Source organism: Neomonachus schauinslandi, chromosome 13 (genome assembly GCF_002201575.2).
Source record: "Neomonachus schauinslandi chromosome 13, ASM220157v2, whole genome shotgun sequence".
Classification (NCBI taxonomy): Eukaryota; Metazoa; Chordata; class Mammalia; order Carnivora; family Phocidae; genus Neomonachus; species Neomonachus schauinslandi.
The window spans coordinates 7,563,179-7,582,967 of record NC_058415.1 but is presented as its reverse complement, the minus strand read 5'-3'; the positions used below and the strand labels follow the sequence as shown (position 1 = coordinate 7,582,967).

The 19,789-nt window shown below is 45.0% G+C and overlaps 1 protein-coding gene across 1 annotated transcript in view; it reads right to left on the bottom strand.

Annotated features, from left to right (window-relative positions):
- The window catches only part of GLIS3 (GLIS family zinc finger 3), a 425,196-nt gene that overhangs the window by 686 nt on the left and 404,721 nt on the right, over positions 1-19,789 (bottom strand). The window contains exon 9 of the mRNA XM_021694421.1: positions 556-738. Within this exon, the coding sequence (XP_021550096.1) occupies positions 556-738 (183 nt within the window). The remainder of the gene's footprint in view (positions 1-555; positions 739-19,789) is intronic.

Here is a 19,789-nt window from a genome sequence, read left to right as displayed (position 1 = left end):
CAAGGAGGGAAGGGGCTCATTTTATCCTTCATTTTTGGAAGGCAATGCTCATGGTAGTATGGGGGGCAGAAGGGTAAAGACAGAGTTGACTCAGGGGCGCCTGGGTGGCTTAGTCGTTAAGCGTCTGCCTTCGGCTCAGGTCATGATCCCAGGGTCCTGGGATCGAGCCCCGCATCGAGCTCCCTGCTCGGCGGGAAGCCTGCTTCTCCCTCTCCCACTCCCCCTGCTTGTGTTTCCTCTCTCACTGTATCTCTCTCTGTCAAATAAATAAATCAATCTTAAAAAAAAAAAAAAAAAAGACAGTTGACTCAGGGAACTTGCTGGAAGGCTATGGCTATTGCCACGGTCTGGGAGAGACACTATGGCCCCCTGAGCCAGGGCGGTGGGAGTAGGGCTGGAGAGGAGCATGAAAGTGAGAGACATTTCAGGGGCAGATTCAACAGGACATGATGCAGTCATGTGCCAGGTCAAGCCTCGTCTAGGCCAGACACGGCAAACCCACCTGGTCCCACCTGCGAGTCTGCCAGAGTTTCTAAGTCACAGACAGCCACCCACCTGCAATGCCCGAGTGAGCGGAGAAGGCTCTGTGGAACACATCAAAGCCGGCCTGCCCCATGGGCGTGGGGGCCAGGCAGTCCTCAAAGGAAGGCACCCCGCTGCAGGGGCTGCTGGGCAGCACGGCTCTCTGGGAGTCGGGATACTGGGGGGCGCGGAATGTCTGTAGCTGCCCGTAAAATCCTGCAATGCAAGCATGGCTGTGAGCTTCTGCAGAGCCTAAGTCCCCAGTACCACCCTGGCGCAGTGAGACCCCCACATGACAAGTGGCCTCTCACTCTTAAGTCCACCTGTGAAATCTTCGGAGCAAGCCTCTGAAATGCACACTTTGAGCCAGAAGCTCTTCTACCTTCAGGGGCTGTCAAAGCTAGTTGGCTTCTGACATTTTTACCTGCTGCTCCAGGATGGGCAGCTGAACAGCCTCTGCCCTCCCCTAGATGCTCTCAAGAGCCCGGAGACGGCAGGCCTGACCCGCAGAGAACATGCCTACCCCATCCCTGCCACCAGGTTTTGAGCCTATCTTAACTTCCTTTATCTTATATTCGATTCTGCTTTTCACATTTGGCAAAACCTGAAACACACTCTTAACAAGGCCCACCTGAAAACAACAACAACATAGATCTATCCACCCAACTGTCCTTCTAAGTTCATATACATTTATAGACTTTTGACTATTTTGAATAGGTACACAGAGTATCCCTTAGGATGGGATGTGCTGTATTATTATTGTTAATCTTTGCAGTAACTGGAACAACTGGAAGATACCATGTAATGAAGAAATTTGAGGAAAGATTGCTTAATATTTGAAAATAATTATCAACATTCTGCTGATTTTGTTTCATTAAACTCTTTCATTGTTTTTTTCTTGTGTGACAGAGGTTTCCTGGGGGGTATTTGTGGTCCTTTTCCACGATCCCTCCACACCCCAAGATACCTTACCTTTTCCTTCTTCCTCTTGGCCTCATGACACATGTAAGTCAATGGACTGTTTTCCTGGAGCATAATATGCTTTTGCAAATCTAATAATGAAATCTTCACTTGATGCTTTATTGAAGGGAGAGTTGCATCTCGCTGTATCTGTTTGCTCAACTGCAAAACCTGACTGTTTCCACTGACTATTGTGAAGATTTGGGGCAAAGAAAGACCATATATAACATTTTAAGGTGCTTCAGAACATCAGTTATTACTGATATCACTACTCTGGTAGAAAAACCCATGAGGGATTAGTAGAGAATGTGACCCATGGTTCATATTGATGGTTCATAATGATGGAGAACACAGGACCAATTCATGGGCTTTGGTTCCCTAGTCCTGTGTGCCTTCCTCCACTAGAACAGCCCCTTCTTAATGATCAGTAAGTAGGGGGGGTTTTTTCTTTTTTTTTTTTTTTTTTTTCCAGCTCTCTTGAAGTATAACCAGGGCACGGCGACGCATCCAGCCTACTATGCTCATCACCCTCCCATTTCTGGTTAGTGTTCTCCAGGTGGCCTGTGTAAACGCTCACATCACCTTTGGCCAGGGGCTCTGTGGCTGCTGGGGACGTCCCAAAGCATGTGTGCAGAACTGCTCCTAAAGACACAGTCTGGCCCTCTAGGAGCTTATGATCCAAGACGGAGGGACCCATGTGGATTTATGCATGGGGCACACTCACAGAAAATGAAGTACTATCCTTCCAAAGCAGACAGGATACTTTATACGGAATCCAGAGAAAAATGCACATAAGGTTTGGGGGGAAGATTAAAAGCATGTATAGAAGTATAGACTAGAAAAATATTCAGGGGGATACCATGTCAAGGCAGGAGAAGAAAGAATGGGAAACCATTCGCCCTTCTCTGTTGGATCTCCAAAGGCTTCTTAGGATCTCGACAGACAGATGGGCAAAGGACCCAACTAGACCACCTGAGGATGCAGATAACTGATCCACCAATATGAACCAACTCAATCCTCTAGCCAACAAAGAAATACAATGAAGACAATAATAAAATACCACATTCTACCTATCACATTAGCAAAGATTTCTAGAAGTCATTCTCGGTGCAGGTGTGAGAATGACAAAGTCACTCTGTCCAGTGTTGCAGACACTGTGAAGGCGCAAGCTTCTTGGAAAACCACTGGACAACCTGTATCTAGAGCCTGAAAAGTGTTCCTACTCGTACACCTGGACCTGGGGATTTTACTTCTGAGGAGGTATTCTCAGAGTCTATTCCAAAGAACAGAAGAAGTTCTGCACAGAGGTAGTCGTTACAGTGCTAGTCAGAACAGAAAACCGAAGAGCCAAATGGGCAACCGTAAAGGAATGATTCAGCAGAGTGGTACGTTTACATGATGGGAACATTAAGTAGGCACTAAAACAGTATTTACAAGGAGTTTTTAACAACAGAGAAAGACCATTATATAAGGTTCAGAAGAAAACAAAAGCAAGATACAAAACTGAATGTGGAGACTGGGCGCAGTCATGGGCAAGTCCATGCATAGCATGGATGGCGAGGCAATGTTTCTTCTTTGTTTTTTTAGAGGAGAGAGCAAAAGAGAGAGAAAAGCACGTGAGCGGCGGGGAAGGGGAGAGGGAGAGAGAGAATGGGGAGGGACAGGAGTGGGAGAGAGAGAATCTTAAGCAGGATCCCAGCATGGAAGTTTTGCTAGATCCTTAAGCGGGATTTCAAGACCCTGAGATCACCGCCTGAGCCGAAATCAAGAGTCGGACGCTTAACCCATCGAGCCACCCAGGCGCCCTGGTACGGCCACCTTCCTATGGTTGTCTTTAGGCTGGTTTTTTGGCTTTATATTTTTCTGAGTTTTAGTAGTGGTGAAGAGCAAGTGTGCTGGAGCCAGACTTCCTGGGTTCGAGTCCTACTTACCCACTTACCCACTGTGTAATCTTAGTGAATTACTTAGCCTCCCAGTGTCTATTTTCTAATCTGTAAAATGGGGCTAAAAGTAGTACCTACACTTCACAGGAGTTATTATGAAGATTAAATGAGTTCATATGTACATATTATAGAATATAATTTGATAACATAATTATATAATACTTGTATATTTTTTAATATAATACATGTGTTTGTTAAGTTAAATTAAAAAGTGACATGATTTTATAACAACCTAGTCCTCAAAAATTAAAAAAACCCTAGTTATTAAGAGAAATAAAATGTTCAAAAGGGCAACAGGTAAGTCCTTCAATAATAACCCAATGTGAGAATGGACATGGCAACAGGCATGAGGTGCATACCCACTTCCCAGGCAAAATTCTCTGGAACATTCTTGTCCCTGTGGGGATCTGAGCTGTATGTATCTTGCCCATATTGGTTCCTAGATCCTGCACTAATTAACGCATATCTTGATTTCTTCACTCACCCCCGCGCAGGCTCAAAACAGCAACAAGTTTGAGTGGTTTGAAGGAACCTGGGATGAGCGGCTTTGTGGCTTGGGAGGCTCCTTGGACTGATCTTGATTTGGGGTACCTGGTGGCCAGACACACGTATCAGGAGGAAAGCATGACCGTGGACCACCATGGCTGGTTTATTAGAATGTAATGCCTCCTCACTGAGGAGAAGAGACAATATTTGCTCTTTCTATCACTCTGCTGGCTCTGCTCAGATTTGTCACCCATCAATTCCCCAATAATGTTCCTCAGTGTACTGTTACCCTTCCAAGAAGAGAAGCCATTTCTCACTCAAGTGCCACAACTCCCCAAATAGGGACGTTAATCATTCAGGTATGTCAGGCACATGGATAGAGACCTTCATTGGCCTTTCGTGAAAACCAATTCTCTCTCTTCCCTATCTTCTCTCCTGCTTCTAAGAGAGCAGGAATGTTGCCTGGCTTCAGCCTCCATCTGAGTGTAGTGATGTGTGAGTACAGAAGGTCGGTCATGTGGAGAACACACCGGGTTCCATCCCCCAGACTTCCCCGGCAGCCTGGATCGGCATCAGAAGGCAGAGTGGACTGTAATTCTTGCCTGCGGATGTCTTGGCTGACACGAAAAACAGTTGAAACCAGAATGGCCCCGCAAGCATGCTGGATCACTCTCACAGCCAACTTGGGGAAAGAAAATCCTCTTTATTAAATCCCTCTCTCCGAGAAGCCAGTCACTGAAGATGCCAAGTACACTGGTGTGGATGGCTATGGTCAAATCCAAGAGCTTTAACAGACCCTCTTCCCAGTGCTACTTCCATAAAACTAACAAAATTTTTAAAAATTCCGTTAGGGTCTTGCCACACACACAAATCCTGAAAAAGCCTAACCCATTTTCTGATGAATGGCTCCTGTATTCCAGCTGTTGGATTTCGTGGAGTGAATTTGGATGGAACTCTACCTCTCGGACCAAAAGCAAAATGAAGCAAGATGTTAACACATTTCGTGGGCATAAGAGTGACGGCAAGGTCAGCTAATCTGTCAGTCCGTGGGTCGGTGCTAGCCAAGGGGCTGTCGGAGAAACCAAGAAACAGAAGATAATACCTTGTCCTCGAGGACTGAGAATGCAGTTGGGGCGAGAGCACACATAGTTATAGCAGCGTAAGAACACACCCAAACATTCATGTTGGCAATAATTTTGTTAGCTGTCACCTCTGGTTATAAAATCACCCCTCCCCCATAATTCTGCCTCCAAAAATGGCAGGGGTGGGGGACAGGGAAGAATCTACAGATAAACTGGATCTACCCAAACTGCAGCTCCTGAATGTCAGGCAGAATCATTCCTCCTCTTGTCAATTTTGGGAAGTTTCTTCCCTTCTAAAAACACACCTGTTTTTCTAATTATATATATTAAAAAATGTATGGAATTAATTGTACCAACCAGAATAAGCAGAATAGTATAAACAAAGAAGGAAAAAGCTTTTTTTATTTCCACATTCAGATATGGCCAGATAGAACTACACAAAACTGGAATGTTCTATATATTGCTTGGTCTTCTGTTTTCCCCCGTAATATTCTCTATGCGCTTCACACATCACTAAACTTCATTCTCAAAAAACGTTCCCCTTTGTCCCACGGCGTCACTGATGCCTCTGTGATTTTGGGTTTGATCAGGAGTCTGCAGTCACTGTTGCTGCTAGGCCCCCGAAGCTGGTGTGGGTTTCCTTCCCAAAGTGGACGGGGGTGGGGGACGTCCGAGGAGAGAGGAACTGCGTGGCTAAGTGTGATGACTGAAGGGTGTTCTCTAGGGCAGCACCACCCAACGGAACTCTCTTCGATGATGGAAACGATCGGTGTCTCCCTCTATCTTGCTGTCGGTACAGGAGCATCCCGTGGCTGAGCTAGTGCAGTGGAGGAAATGGCTCTTTCACTTTGTTTCACTTTAATTAATTAAAACTTAAGTAGCCACGTGTGGCTCGTGGCTCCTGTCCTGGACAGCACGCTCTCGGGCAGTCTGCCTTCCCAGCGTAGCAGACTTTGTTTCAGAAATGTTTCTGGTTAAATTCCTGAAGGAAAAACACATGACCCACCACCAAGGGTTTCAATAAAAGCCAGACAATGATTCTTAGACTCATGGCTTCCAAGATAGGAATTTATATTGGACTCCTCATTACATTTATCTTTTCTTAAAAATCCACCACTCCAATCTTTGTGGAGGAAACCAGAATATACATACATCGTAAGTAAACAACAGTCACTCAGCTTGCAACCCTCTGGAGGGCTGATGAGTGACCGTCTGAAAGCATTTCAGCTCTCCTGAAGGAGCGAGCCACGTTCCCTTCTGGAAGTGGGAGAAGGAAAAGGAAACAAGTCGCACACTTCCTGCCTAGCTTGCCGGGCCTGCTGGGAGTGGCAGCAAGTCCAGTCCCGTCTTCAGCGGCCCCACCACAGGAGGGCGGAGTCAAGTCCAACACTGAGGCTCGACCCACTGTTCGCCCCCTGGATGGGGATAAATATCATCAGCCCGCACCTCATCAAGGGGCTGCATTGGGAGCTGTGTACTTAGTGGGTCTGTTTATGTAGCAGATGGCTTTGCAAAACAGAATTCTCATTTTCCTTTACCATGAGGCTGGGAACCACCACCAAACTCTGGGCACCAGGAAAAGTGCTGGATGGATGGTGTGCAGAATCAAAGACTGACCCCTCCCCGTGGTAAGCTCTGCCGGGACCACGATGACAACTTAGAGAGGCGGGCAGCCCGCAGGGGGAGTCCCTCACAGGCCATGGCGAGGTCCCCCAGAACTACTTCCCCAACCAGGCGTGGCCTGAGCAGGCTTGGCAGAATCCTTTATGAGTCTTCTTGGAAACCATGACAAAGGCCATCACTTCCCAAGCCCCCTTGAGCCCTTCGGATGGGAAAACCCTTCTGTTTCTGTGTGACCAGGGGAGATCCTTTCAGGGGTCAGGCCAAGCACTGCCGTGCTCAGCCCCGGCCAGGCCTCAGGAGCCGGCGGCTTCCTTGACCTTCCAGAAGGAGCACTGATTACTGCGTGTGCTTGCCCCCATTGCTGTTTTTCTGTAAAGTGAGGGGTTCGCAGTATCTACCTGATAAGGTACCTGCGCAGGTTCAAGGGGACTGAAAGGGAAGACCCGTGTGAAGGCTCACGCTCTCCACATGCTACTTTGTCCTCTTCTTATATGAACACAAGCATTTCCAGTTTTACGCTTTTATTCACTCAAGGACTATTTACTAAGCACCCAAGTGCCGGAGACACAACGGTGGCTAAGACGCACTGCGTGCCTTCTTGCAGTTGATGTTTTAGTGAGAAAGAAAGAGAAACATGTCCACGAGAAACCCAGTAATACAGTTTCATACTCTGTAGGATGATATAAAGGACACTTTCAGGGACATAGAGAGTCCGACTCTTTTCTCCGGCATGCGCTCAAGGTGGGAAGAGGAAAAGGCAACAGGTGAGAGAGAAGCCTGGGTGCTGACAGCTGTTCCCTTTGTTTGGCCCTGGCTCGTTGTGGCAGGTACAATTAGGGGGCGTCCGCCCTGCAGCTCTGCTGAGGACCAGCCCCAACAGTCTTCCTCCGTCAGCGGCTCTGACCTGCTCGTGCCCGGGAGGAGGACGCGCAGATATGAGAGGTGCAGGGACAGCTGGTATGCCTCAGCTCTTGGGTGGTACAGCCGTTTGCTAGCCAAGTGGGAGGAAGGATATGTATTTATGAGCTTTATGACTTAATTATTTTTCCACAGAGACTATAATTTTGTGGGTTACTTTAGGAAATGTAGAGGGTTTTTGTTTTTTTTTTTTGTCTCAGTCCTATAATTGCTACAGGAGCAGGGGCATGGGTGAATCTGGGTGATGAACGGGACGGGGCAGGGGGCGACTCAGAGAGACCAGGGACAGGGACAGACAAAGTAGACGCATGACCCTGCTCCCCTAATTTCTCCTTCTCCAATACTCTTATGGCTCTTTGCACATATTCCCTCCTACTCTCTGGGAATCCTGGAGCTACCCCCTTTGAATACCTTCTGTGATCCATGGCACAAGCCATCTAGAAGAAGAGAGGAAAACACAGGTAAGCCTCTGCTAAAGCTCCCAAAGGCCATAAGCATGTGCTCTTTGGCATCTTGACTTCTCAGCCTGATTTTATGCACTCCAACCTTATTTAGAGAAGGGCCCAGTGAATCACACGCTTACTACTCACATGGTGACTTCGTATGAGAAAACTTGTAGGATTCCTTCTCGGGTGGCCACCTGATATTCCTGACTTGTAAGCAGGTGATTCAAACAAACATTCCCATTTGCAGAGACAGCGAGATGGAAGCAGAGGACCTGTTGCATTCCCTGCCTTTATAACCAGTACTTTGCTTATATGATGCCATGCAAATAAAAGTGGAAAATACACGCAACCATTTTAATATTTCCAAACATCCAGAAATTTGAAATTATTTATGGATCTAGCCTTTATCTTAAAACAAATGAGCAGCAGGACTCAAACAGCCACTATATAAGTTCCTACTAAGTTCGGGGCTTTCTCATTTGCAGTCCCCTTGCTTGGGCATTTTTGTGGAACAGTTTGGTTACTGTTATGCCAACTGCTCGAGAATTCTGTCAGAAGGGAAGAAAGGAACTAATATTTATTTGCTCCAAGTCAAGTACCACCCTACGTGTTTCAGACAGAAGATCTTCATCCTTACAACAACTTTGGAGTCAAGCAGTGTTGTCCCCAGTTTATAGACAAGCAGAGAAGTTAAAATAACTTACCTAACTCTTCAGAGCTACCGAGTTGCAGAGCTAGGACTCAAACCCTGGTCTCTTTTGGTGACAGAGTTCATACAGACTACTAGGGCTTGAGCTCATGGACCAAATCACTTTAAACACAGTCTTGCCATTTCTGTTGACGTCCCTTACTGCCAAGTTCAGAGGCACTTTACTCACGCTGGACATAATGTAGAAACACTTTCATTAGGGAGAAAATCATTGATTAATTAATAGAAATCAATAAAATCACGTAACTGCTAAAATATTCTAAAAACCCTCAAAAATAGAAACAGAGACATTTTAGATACTTCCTTTGGCCAATTTTCTGATTTAGTCACTATTTTATTTCTACCCCTTACATGAACAACTTGGATCTGGGTTTGAATTGTGGATGACCCATTTAACCAATTGTGTTAATTTATCCAATTTGGACAAATTATTTTCCTGCTTGAGCCTCATTATCTTTTAAAATAACACCTATTTTACTGGGTTGTGGAAAGCATTATACATGAGCATGTTTATAAAAGCATATATTGCATTCCCTGGCAGGTAGGAGGCCCTTAGTAAATAGAGCAATTACTATTGCCACGAAATGAGCTCAGAAGTATTTCTAGATTCTGTATAATGTACAAGCAATTCTTTAGAAATGTTTCCCTCTCATAGGCCACCGCCCTCAGGTACAAAATGATACTGCTCTTAAAAGTGGAATCTCCACAATTTGATTGTCATTTTTTGGCTCCTGGCCATGGCCAGCAACATCCTCCAGGTCTTCATCTAGCTAGAACTCCACTCAGTCTTCTCCCTGGAGGTGGTGGAGAAACGGACTCTTCATTTTGACACAGAGTCTATAAATGCAAAAGCCGCAGGGACGGCTCACAGACTGGGTGAGGAAGACAGGTTTTTCTCTGGGCTGAGAACTGAACCAGCTTCCACAGCAACTCGAGCTATTTACGACTGACGTTTAAGCATCTACTGTACTAAGAAAGAGGAAAATAATGGACATAATAACCCTTACGATTCCATGTGGACACATTCCTCTTGAAGGAGCCCGGAGACAGTGGTTCAGAAGTCGACCACCGGAGCAATTGCCTGGTCCCCTTGCCCTCGGGCCGAGGGGCTGCAGCGTGGGCCCACGTGGGCCCAAGAAGGGGCGTCATTTTCATCTGGAGCATCTGCTCCCAGTTGGTGGGTCACAGAGAGACGCGCTCAGGACACTCGGTGCTTTCCTCTGCTTGCCCCCTCACCGGTCTGCACGAGCTGCTAAAGCGTTTGTTACCACAAGCCACACTCGGCCTCGGTGTCGTTTCCAGGGCAGGGTTGGGGGAAAGGGAGAGGGTCTGCTAGTATGTCTGCAAAGGGTCCCACAAGGGGCTGGGAGTGGGCAGAGCCTGCTGCTGATAGGGACAAAAGGGAAAGGCGACACAGCAGAGGGAGAAAGACGGCAGGCATAAAACACTCCTGGTTCAGAGATGTAATCCAGTTTCATTTAAATATCCTCCACCCACCCAAACCCCTAACGCGTGGTGGCCTCTGGCTTCCAAATTCTCAAAAGTGATAAGCTGCCAAAGTAAACTAATTGCAATGTGTCTCAGTAATTGCCATGTGTGGGTATCTGCAGTTATAGTAAAATGGTTCAGTGAATCCTGACAGTGATAATGAAACACTTGGAAATGACATAAAATAAAGACTCTCAAAACCAGAAGGCCCGAAGAGTCCGAAATGGATCCGAAAGCCGGGCTTTGCCACGTACCGGCTGCGTGGCCTTGAGGAAACCACAGTCTCTCTGAGCCTGAGAGTCCCTGTGTCCAAAAGGGGGATAATACTACTCATGTGGCAGCATTATCCTCACGGTGGGAAGAGAAAGCAGCGGAGGGAACAAATGGATGGGGCTCACTGCCCTGTCGCCCATGAGGTGCCGCCCACACCCCAACACCTGCCTGCGATTCAAACATCCTGGATACCTGCGAGGCCCAGAATGGAGGGTTCGGGATCTGGCCTTTCCGGGTCTGATGGTTGTGTGAAGTGACATCATCCCGAAGTGGCCACTGGTTGGCGTTGGCAAGAATGAGCTGGGAATTTCTCTAGGAGCAGGCTCCACCGCAAGTATGGGTACCCCTACTGAGTGGGGTCACATGAACTAGTAAGTGTGGAACTAGCTGGCAAACAGTAAAACCCACTGCAGATTCCAGCCCTGCTGTCTGATTATAAGCCTGGTGCTACCTGTCCTCCTACTTTCCCTGAGTCCAGAGGTGTACCTGCCCTGGCTGAGGACGGCTCTGCCCCATAAAACTCACACCAACTCCCACAGGGCTATTTGGGCCTGAAGCAGAAAAAGGAAAGAATGGCAAAGAACAAAGACTTAATTCTGGGTGCCCTTGGCCTTCCAAGCAAGCTGTGCTGTAAGAAAGGTCTGGCAGAGAAGAGGATCCCAGACAGAGATTAAAAGAAGGGCTGCAGCCACCCCCCCCACCCAGCCCGGGGGTCTAGGCGAGCCATTCTGGTCTTGATAGTTTTTAGGTTGTGCTATATTTACAGGACTTCCCCAGGAAGTAAAGGAAGAAGGAAGCTGGAAAGTATTTACTTTCTCTACCACTGGCCAATTGCTTCCTTTGGATTATCTCTGATTGGAGAAGCATGGCAAGGGAGCACGGAGTCCTACACTTGGGGTCCAGGCCAGTGACTCCTAAAGTGGGAGCCACAGCATTGGCTCCAGCTCAGCTCTAGGCAGACTTAGTGAATCAGAACGTCTGTGCAGACGGCCTGGAAATATTCATGTTGGACAAGGTATTTCTTACACTAAAGAGTAAGAGGTTCTGAGAACATCTTTAGAGGATTTTTAATCTTCTGAAAGTTTTCCAAATGAAAGACCAATAGGAAAACACAGAACAGCTCTGATTTCATTTGAAATGGAGGAAAAGAATGCTTCTCATGGGCCTCTCTTCTCCTCAGCTGGTCCCCAGCCCTTTCTGCTAGACTCTGAGGACTCTCAGGGATAAAGAAATAATGACTGCCCTCAAGAGACTTTGGATTATATTCTCAGCAGATATGGATTAAGGTGGCCTCCTTCCCCACCCCAGTCTCTTTCCCACACATTTAAGTTCTTGGTCAAGAGGAAATCATGGGACGTCATTTGCATGACTCAGAAGTCTTGGTCTTACTGTGGGCCTCACAGTGATCTTGAGACCTAGACTTCTGTTGTCCAGCTGTAACCAGATTCCCAAAATCTATCTGGTCCACTAACTAGGTGACTTCTTGCTTGTTTGAATCCAAGTCTGTGATTATACAATTTTCCAGCACTCAATCTAAGAGTGGGCAACTTTCCCGGCAGTCAGATGGAAGGGGGTGACACCAATCCTGGAATCCAGTGATATTCTTAAGGTTTTGTAAGTGGAACGTCCACTCTGCTATCTCAAACCCACTGACATATATTTCTCTACTGTTCTCCTTCAAGCCCAGATTTCATCTCAACTTAACATTCTAGACAGTAGATTTGGGGAGGTCTAATCGTGTGCAACAGGAACTTTACTGTGAGGCAGAGGTTCAGGAGATATACTCAAGCCATTGGCACAAGTGTGAGATGGGGCCCCCTCTTCGCGATCTGGGGGCTTGTGCTCTGATTGGTGTATATAGTCTACAGGGTCCTTCCTTTCCTGCTTCATCTCATTCCACTGCACACTAAAGTCCTGAATTTTAAGTATCTATTAAGCATCTAAAATTTTGCCAAGTGCTACAGGGAATACATAGATGGTATGATTCCCTGCCTACACATGGACCACAAGGACTATTCTCTCACTGAAAGTTTTCCAAATGAAAGACCAATAGGAGCAACTAAGTTCAAAGATTCTGATCTATGAACCTCCTATACCACAGCCTTTCAGCATGACTTTCTGTTCTAACACGGAATTTTATTTTTTTTTAATGGAGGAAGAAACAAAGATGATGAAGGTATGATCGGCCTGGCCCAGGTGACCTGGAGAGTTCTGCTGTTCCAAGTCACCCTTTTCTGCTGGGTGCCAGAGAGGCTATGGAACCTGAACGGGAAAAAGAGTGGGCAGAAGAATTAGGTAACTTGACCCATCCACAGAACGCCCTGAGCTCTTTTACGAAACCATGCCAAGTCAAGGAACTTGATCAACTACTCTGAGTTCCATCTCTAAATAGGGGCAGAAATATATTTCCTACTCTCTTCACAAAGTTATAATGAGAATTCAGGTATTCATTCAGCAAACATCTTACTGAGCAGTTCTGTTATAGTTACCAAGTACTGATAAACTTTTGTACTTAAGAGTAATTTATAAAACATACATTGCAATATAAATGTAGGTACTCTCATTGACCTCACTGGTATTGATAAAAATGCTGCACCAGCCCAGACTGACAGGTGCAAAGGACCTTGGGTAAATATTTGGCTAATTGAGATTTCCGGAATCATTTTGCCATAACGATGAGAAAATTTAAGAATGTGAAGAAGAGGTTGTGCTTTGGGATGTGTGATATGAGACTGGGTTTGGTGGAGGAATGTAGAGGGGGAAGGGCTGGTTGTTACACTTAAATGATCTAGAAAAATGTCTGAATGTTTTTACTTCATGGCTGCATCTTACGAAGTCTAGTTCTTAAAGACCTTGCAAGAGAACGAAATGGAGAGTTTAGTCAGAACAATCTGGTTGGGGAGGGAAATTTTCTGTAATCAGAAAGGGAACTCACAATGTAAGTAAACCAACTAGAAATTCTAAGGAAACTGGGATTGTTTTGCAACACAGTCTGAGCCCAGATGATCTGAATGAGTGCAGATCAAGGCAGTTCTGGTGTTTCATTGTTGCTCTTTTGTTTTGTTAACACAGTGTCCTCATTACCGGTCACCCATATATCCTGATGTTGGGTTCCCCCCACTTTAAGGAAATAATAGCCCACAACTATTCACATTTTTTCTTCTAAGCCATGAACTGCTTATCATAATTACAAGGAAAATTCCAACTAAAAATACAAGAATCACAAGACACAGATTGCCATTAATATGTTCAGCCCTGAAGAGTCCAACTAAGCAGCCTGTAAAATAGAATTATAAGAAAATATTTAATTTGATTTGAAGAGCTCCATTCATTAGAGACTAAACTTCATGAGTTTCAGATAGAAGACAGAACGTTTGCTTCTGGAAAAAAAATGTCATTAATTCCCCAGAAGAATGAAAAAGCACTAGATCTGTAATAATGTTCATCAAACACTTTTCTATAAATGTTTTTAAGTTAACTGACAGAGAAGTCACAATAGTCAATGAAACAGAAATTTTCTGGATATTTTCCTTCTCTTCGATACATTTTTGGGTTCCAAGTAAGGAAAACAAAGTGTCACACTGCGAGCAACACAGCCTGCCTGGCAGGGTGAAAAGAGCGAGCAAAGTGCTTAATAAGTAATATAACCCGCCCAAGCAGCAGTTATGGCCCCTTCATCCTTGTTATAATGAAACTACCTTTAGAGCTCACTACAAATATGAAAAGATGCTGAATCACATTACTAACCAAAGGAAAACGCAAAACAATGTTGCTGCACACGCTGTTGAGAATGAAAATGACTGACGATGTCTGGGGTGGGGACATGCACTCTGCTCTGCTGCGGAGCCTAAACTGACATGGTCTTCATTAAGGGATCTACGGCAGGACCTACCCAACTTTAAAATGCACATATCCATCAAACCGGCAATTTCTCTTCCAGAAATAATTCCTGAGGAAAGTATGCAGAGGGATACAGATGTGTGTGAGGGTATTCGTGTAAACACTCACATGTGCATAAAGAGATTTAATATAGCATTGTTAATAAAACCAAAAAAATGTCTATCAGTAGGGGAATGATTTTTAAAAAATGACATGTTTCTGTACGTACTACATAATTTTTTTTTAAAAGGAGCTGATCTATAGAATCTATAGGCCTTTACCTAGAAAGCAGAAGCATATATATTTTTTAAGTTAAAAAAAAAGTAAGTCATAAAATAAAATGCAGAATGTGAGCCCATTTTTATAACAGGGCATGTGTGTATGTATGTATATACATGTAAGTTTATGTAAGTACACATACACACATTTCATTTCTATAAACATCTAAAAAGTCATTAATAGTTTTGGGGTGCCTGGGTGGCTCAGTCAGTTGAACAACTGCCTTTGGCTCAGGTCATGATCCCAGGGTCCTGGGATCGAGCCCCACGTTGGGCTCTTTGCTCAGAGGGGAGACTGCTTCTCCCTCTCCTGCTCCCTTTGTGCTCTCCCTCTCTCTCTCTCTCAAATAAATAAATGAAATCTTTTTTAAAAAGTTATTAATAGTCTTAATAGTCTTTACCTTTCATTGTTGCTGAAAACAACTTAAACTCTTTATAAGCCTAAGTACACTAAGCATCAAAAAAAAAAAAAAAGAACAGGTAAATTTTTTCTTTTCTAATTTAAAAACATCAGTGAGAATATTCAAACTGTATTTTAAGGACTGTGCCAAGAGTCTAATAGCCCTGACTTGATAGTAATCCGGGTTCCAACAGTTACTCTCGCACGCGTGTGCTCGAGAGGCAAACACGGTGCATGTGAGGCTATGATACACACACACACACACACACACACACACACACACACACACACCGTGGGGCAATCCCACTGGAGACAATGAGAGAGAGAGCGCCCCCTTCCCTAGAGCGACGTATCGGCTGGCTGAGCCACAGACTCTGTGGTCAGAGGGTCTGCGTGTAGTTTCCAGCTTCACCGTTTCGAGAGTGAGAAATCTGGGGCAAGTTATTTAACGTTTCAGTGATTCAGATCCCTCATCTGTAAAATGGGAGTAGACAATGCCTTCTTCATAGTGTCGTTATGAGATCAATGAGAAAGGGCACCGTAAGCATTTGCCACACTGCCTGACGCAGAAGACACGAGATCTAGTGGTCAGTGGGAGACCCCTGTCTCACAAACCACAGTCCCTGTAGTGCCTGCAGAATTTTAGCCCCGGAAGGAACCCCATCATTAATAGCTCCACACTTACACATCTCACAAACGGAATTCCCAAGCAACTAAGCACTTCCATCGTACTTGGATCTACAGGCACCATCATGAAGGGGAAGGAGTGTGGGACTGGGGTCAGACGGTTCCCCAAACCAGCTTGGACATCGCTAGGTGTGTGACCTGGGGCAAGGTGCTTCATCTCGCAGCCTCACCTGGGAGACCAGGGTATGCTGGTATTTTTACTAATGTTATTTTGAGGATTTAACAACACAAGTGGATGTATGCAGAGCACCCAGCATCTGGAACACAGAAGGAAAAATAACGATAACAACAACCAGCTCTAATTAACTGAGCATCTACTACGGGCTATGCATTTTCTCTCATTCTTATATCCACTCTGAAAGAGAGGTATTACTACCTCCTGAGTAAGAGCCAGGAAACTGAGATTCAGGGCACTGCATGACTTGGCCATAGGATTCCCATTCAGATCTGCCTGACTCCAAAGTCTTTTCATCTACTTTTTTTCTTCTTTTTTTGGTCGGGGGGGGGTGGTGAGGGAAAGAAAGATCTTAAGCAAGCTCCATGCTCAGTGTGGAGCCTGATGTGGGACTCAATCTCACGACCCTGAGATCATGACCTGAGCTGAAATCAAGAGTTGGAGAGCTACCCAGGTGCCCCTACTTTCTTTCCTATAGTTCATTATTTCTCTGTGTCATTTGGGCTAATCACAATTTCCCCTTCTGGTAATCTCCTCTTCTGAGATAATATGACCACTGTAGGGGTATGTAAGCTAGTGGCTGTAAACGCTCTGAAAACTTTTGGAAACAAGGGACTTTTAACTCTGGGAACGTCTCCAACACTTCTTCCCCCGGCTGCCGCAGCTACAGGTTTCACTGCAGGATACTCGGCCCCAGGTATGCAAAGACTCCAATTCACCTTACCATGTAAGGGAATCATTAGATCATCCTCTTCCCTCTAGGGAGAGGCCCCAGGCCGTTGGGTAAGCACTGGGTATGTAATGAGAGGAACACAAAGAAGGACCAAGTGCCCAGAGAAAAGAGGGGCCCTGGAAACTTGACTCCTAATCACGGTTTTGCCAAGGGCTGGCCCTACCGATCAGCCTAAGAAGCCATAAGCAACAATCTCTCTTTCCTCCTCCCCAACACCCCCATCCTTTTATTCATTCATGTTTATTCAGTAAACTTTTATTAAGCATGTCCTATGTGCAAAACATTTCCTGTCCTGAGGAAACCTTATAGTTATCTCAGTCATCTTAGTATCCTTAAAGCTATATGGGTTTTAGTCTGTGTGTGTGTGTGTGTACTTAATTACATGTGTAGATTATTCACACTTCAGTCGTTTCCATAACCAAACGTTTAAACAGCTCTTCTGATGAAGATGACCATCCCACACCCCTCCCACGAAGCCCAACAGGCTGTGATGTCAACTACACCCCCCTTGTACACACCTAAATTTAACTTTTGTTTAACAGAATTAGCACACTGTCAGAATTCATCAAGTACTAGTTATGTAAAACTGCTCTTGGGTAATTTTGTAGTAATTAAGTGTATAAGAGTAATTAGGAATTTCTCTGGATCTAATCATCAATCCCTAGTACTATATAAGCATTAATAACATCGTGGCTGATACCAAAAATTAGTCCTGATGAGGACCGCTGCTGATAACACTGGAATAACGTGAAATGTGCTTGTTGGCTCATTCTCCTTGTGAGTATGTCATGACTTTCTCAGTGAAGACTATTACGCGCTGATTTACAATCAATCTTATTTGTCTTCCCTGAGATTTCAAGGGGGAATTCTAAGCAATTTCTAGACTTAACTACTTCAGTATTTCACAACTTTACCTATGCTGATGTGACTACATTTCCTGGGGGGGGTGGGGTGTTTATTGTCTCTACAATTGCCTTTAAAAAAAAAAATAACCTTTAAACATTTAGCTTAAACCCCCAGAAATGACATCAGTCGTGGCTGTAACCCGTAAGACTCTTCTGGAAAGTACCATTGCACAATCATGGGGTGGCTGGGTGATAGACATTGTGCTCTGGTGAGCGCTGTGAATTGTGTAAGACTGTTGAATCACAGACCTGTCCCTCTGAAACAATCCCGAGTCTTGTCTCGGGAAAAGAGCGAGCCCTTACGCCAGGAGTGCTGCTCTAACACGAGAAACAAACCTGGAAAAGTCTTGTGCTCTGGACAACGTGGATTGCAAATAACAGGCTCTTTGGGAAAACCTGGGATGGGGACAGACCGCTCAAAATCTACGAAACCTTCTAACTCTAGCAGTACCAACATAAGAGGGAATCTGGGCAGCCAGTTCTATGTGGCTAGAGGCTCCTTGGTAGTTCGGAAATGCACACAAGTGTCGGCTGGAAATGTTGGTTTGCAGGAACTGAGGCAACAGGTGCTAGAACCAGCTTGTGGGAAAGACCGTGATCTGCCCGTAGCTGAGGGCCATGCAAGGCCAGGAATGCACCTCTCTGGGAAAGGGGCCCTTAGGGTACTGCTCATTCCCAGCTGTATTAAAGAGGGTTGAAGGGGCTCCTGCCTGCGTAGCAGCTAGGCTGAAGGCTTTTTTCATTTCCTTCTCTTGCTATTCCAGCTCCTCTCGCCTATAAAAGACTGCAGGTGAATGAACACAATTCCCCATTATTCTGACCTCATTCCTCTACTTACAGTAGCATCTGAGTGAACTAGACTGTTGTTCAGTCACTGTTTGGGTGTGGGTGTGGTACAGGTGTGGTCCAACATAGTCCCAGCAGTTAGGATGCAACGTTCCCACCTCTCCAATTCCGTTCCCTACAACAATGTCATAGCCTACTTTCCTAAAATACCAGGCTGGCTTCACCGTTCAGTGGGATTATACTTAGCATGGTCCCAAGTCCCTCTAGGAGCTGGTCTTGCTGGTTCCCAGCCTCCTCTATTTATCTTCAAAACCCTATTCAAGAGTCATCTCTAGAAACGCTTCTATGACACCCTCTTCTGAATAAACCAGGTACCTCTTGATAGTATTATTATTATTATTATTATTATTATTGCATGTATCACTGCACTGATTAAATGACATTCATAACTGCCTGGCACCTAGTGGGTGACCAATAAACGCTTGCTGAATTGAACTTGGCCTCTCCTTGATGGGTCCAGAGGCAGGAAGGTTGTGAAAATGCTGTTTTAGGAATTCCCATGGCATTCTAACAGCCTGGAATGAATAGGGCATTTAAAAAGAAATTATCCATTAGTACCATAACAAAATGTACAAATATCAACTCTCAGGCAACTAATCCAGGCAAAATTCTAAAGCTTGCCCGGGCAAGAGAAATGGTCCTAAAGAGAAAGAAAAGACTGAAGAACAAGCTTACATGATTGGAAAGAGTTGTTCCTATGTTTACATCTAAAATAAAAGACTAAAATGTACTTAGAAGTTGCCTTGGAGATGCCACCCAAACAGAGACCCATAAATGCTATCCACATTCAAACATTAAAAGAAATGACACCTCATCCACCTTACTAATGAAGGCAATATAAATGGATGAAGTCGATGCACAATCAACAAAACTGAGCTCTAGTCCTGGGTCACTCGCTAGGTGAGGGACTCAAAAAAGCAGCACTGTTAATCTTTTCAAAGTGTGCCTTTTACAAAACACTCATTAATATTGTAATAATGTATGGCAACAGATGGTGACTATAGTTAGCGCTGGGAGCACTGAGGAAAGTACAGAATTGTCAAATCACCATGTTATACACCTGAAACTAACATAACATTGTCAAGCAGACTTCGAGGGTAAAAAAATAAACACACACACACAGAGCACACAAAGTCTAAGCGCTCTTATTGATTAATACAGCATGAGCAAAGCTCAGTGGGACCTCTTTTTCTTCCTCACCTGGAAGTCCAAACCCCTTTGAATTCTAACTTCCGTGGCTCCGTGTAAAGCAACAGCATCTACATACAAGTACATTTCCCCATGGAAAAATGTAAATACATATTTACTTTGGTGTGCTTTTGACTCAGAAACACATAGATGAAGAACGTGGCTTGGAAATGTGGACCTCTTGTTAAGGATGCCTGTGCACTTTGCTAAGAAGGCGGCAATGCCTAGACATTTTGTATTCTTCTCTG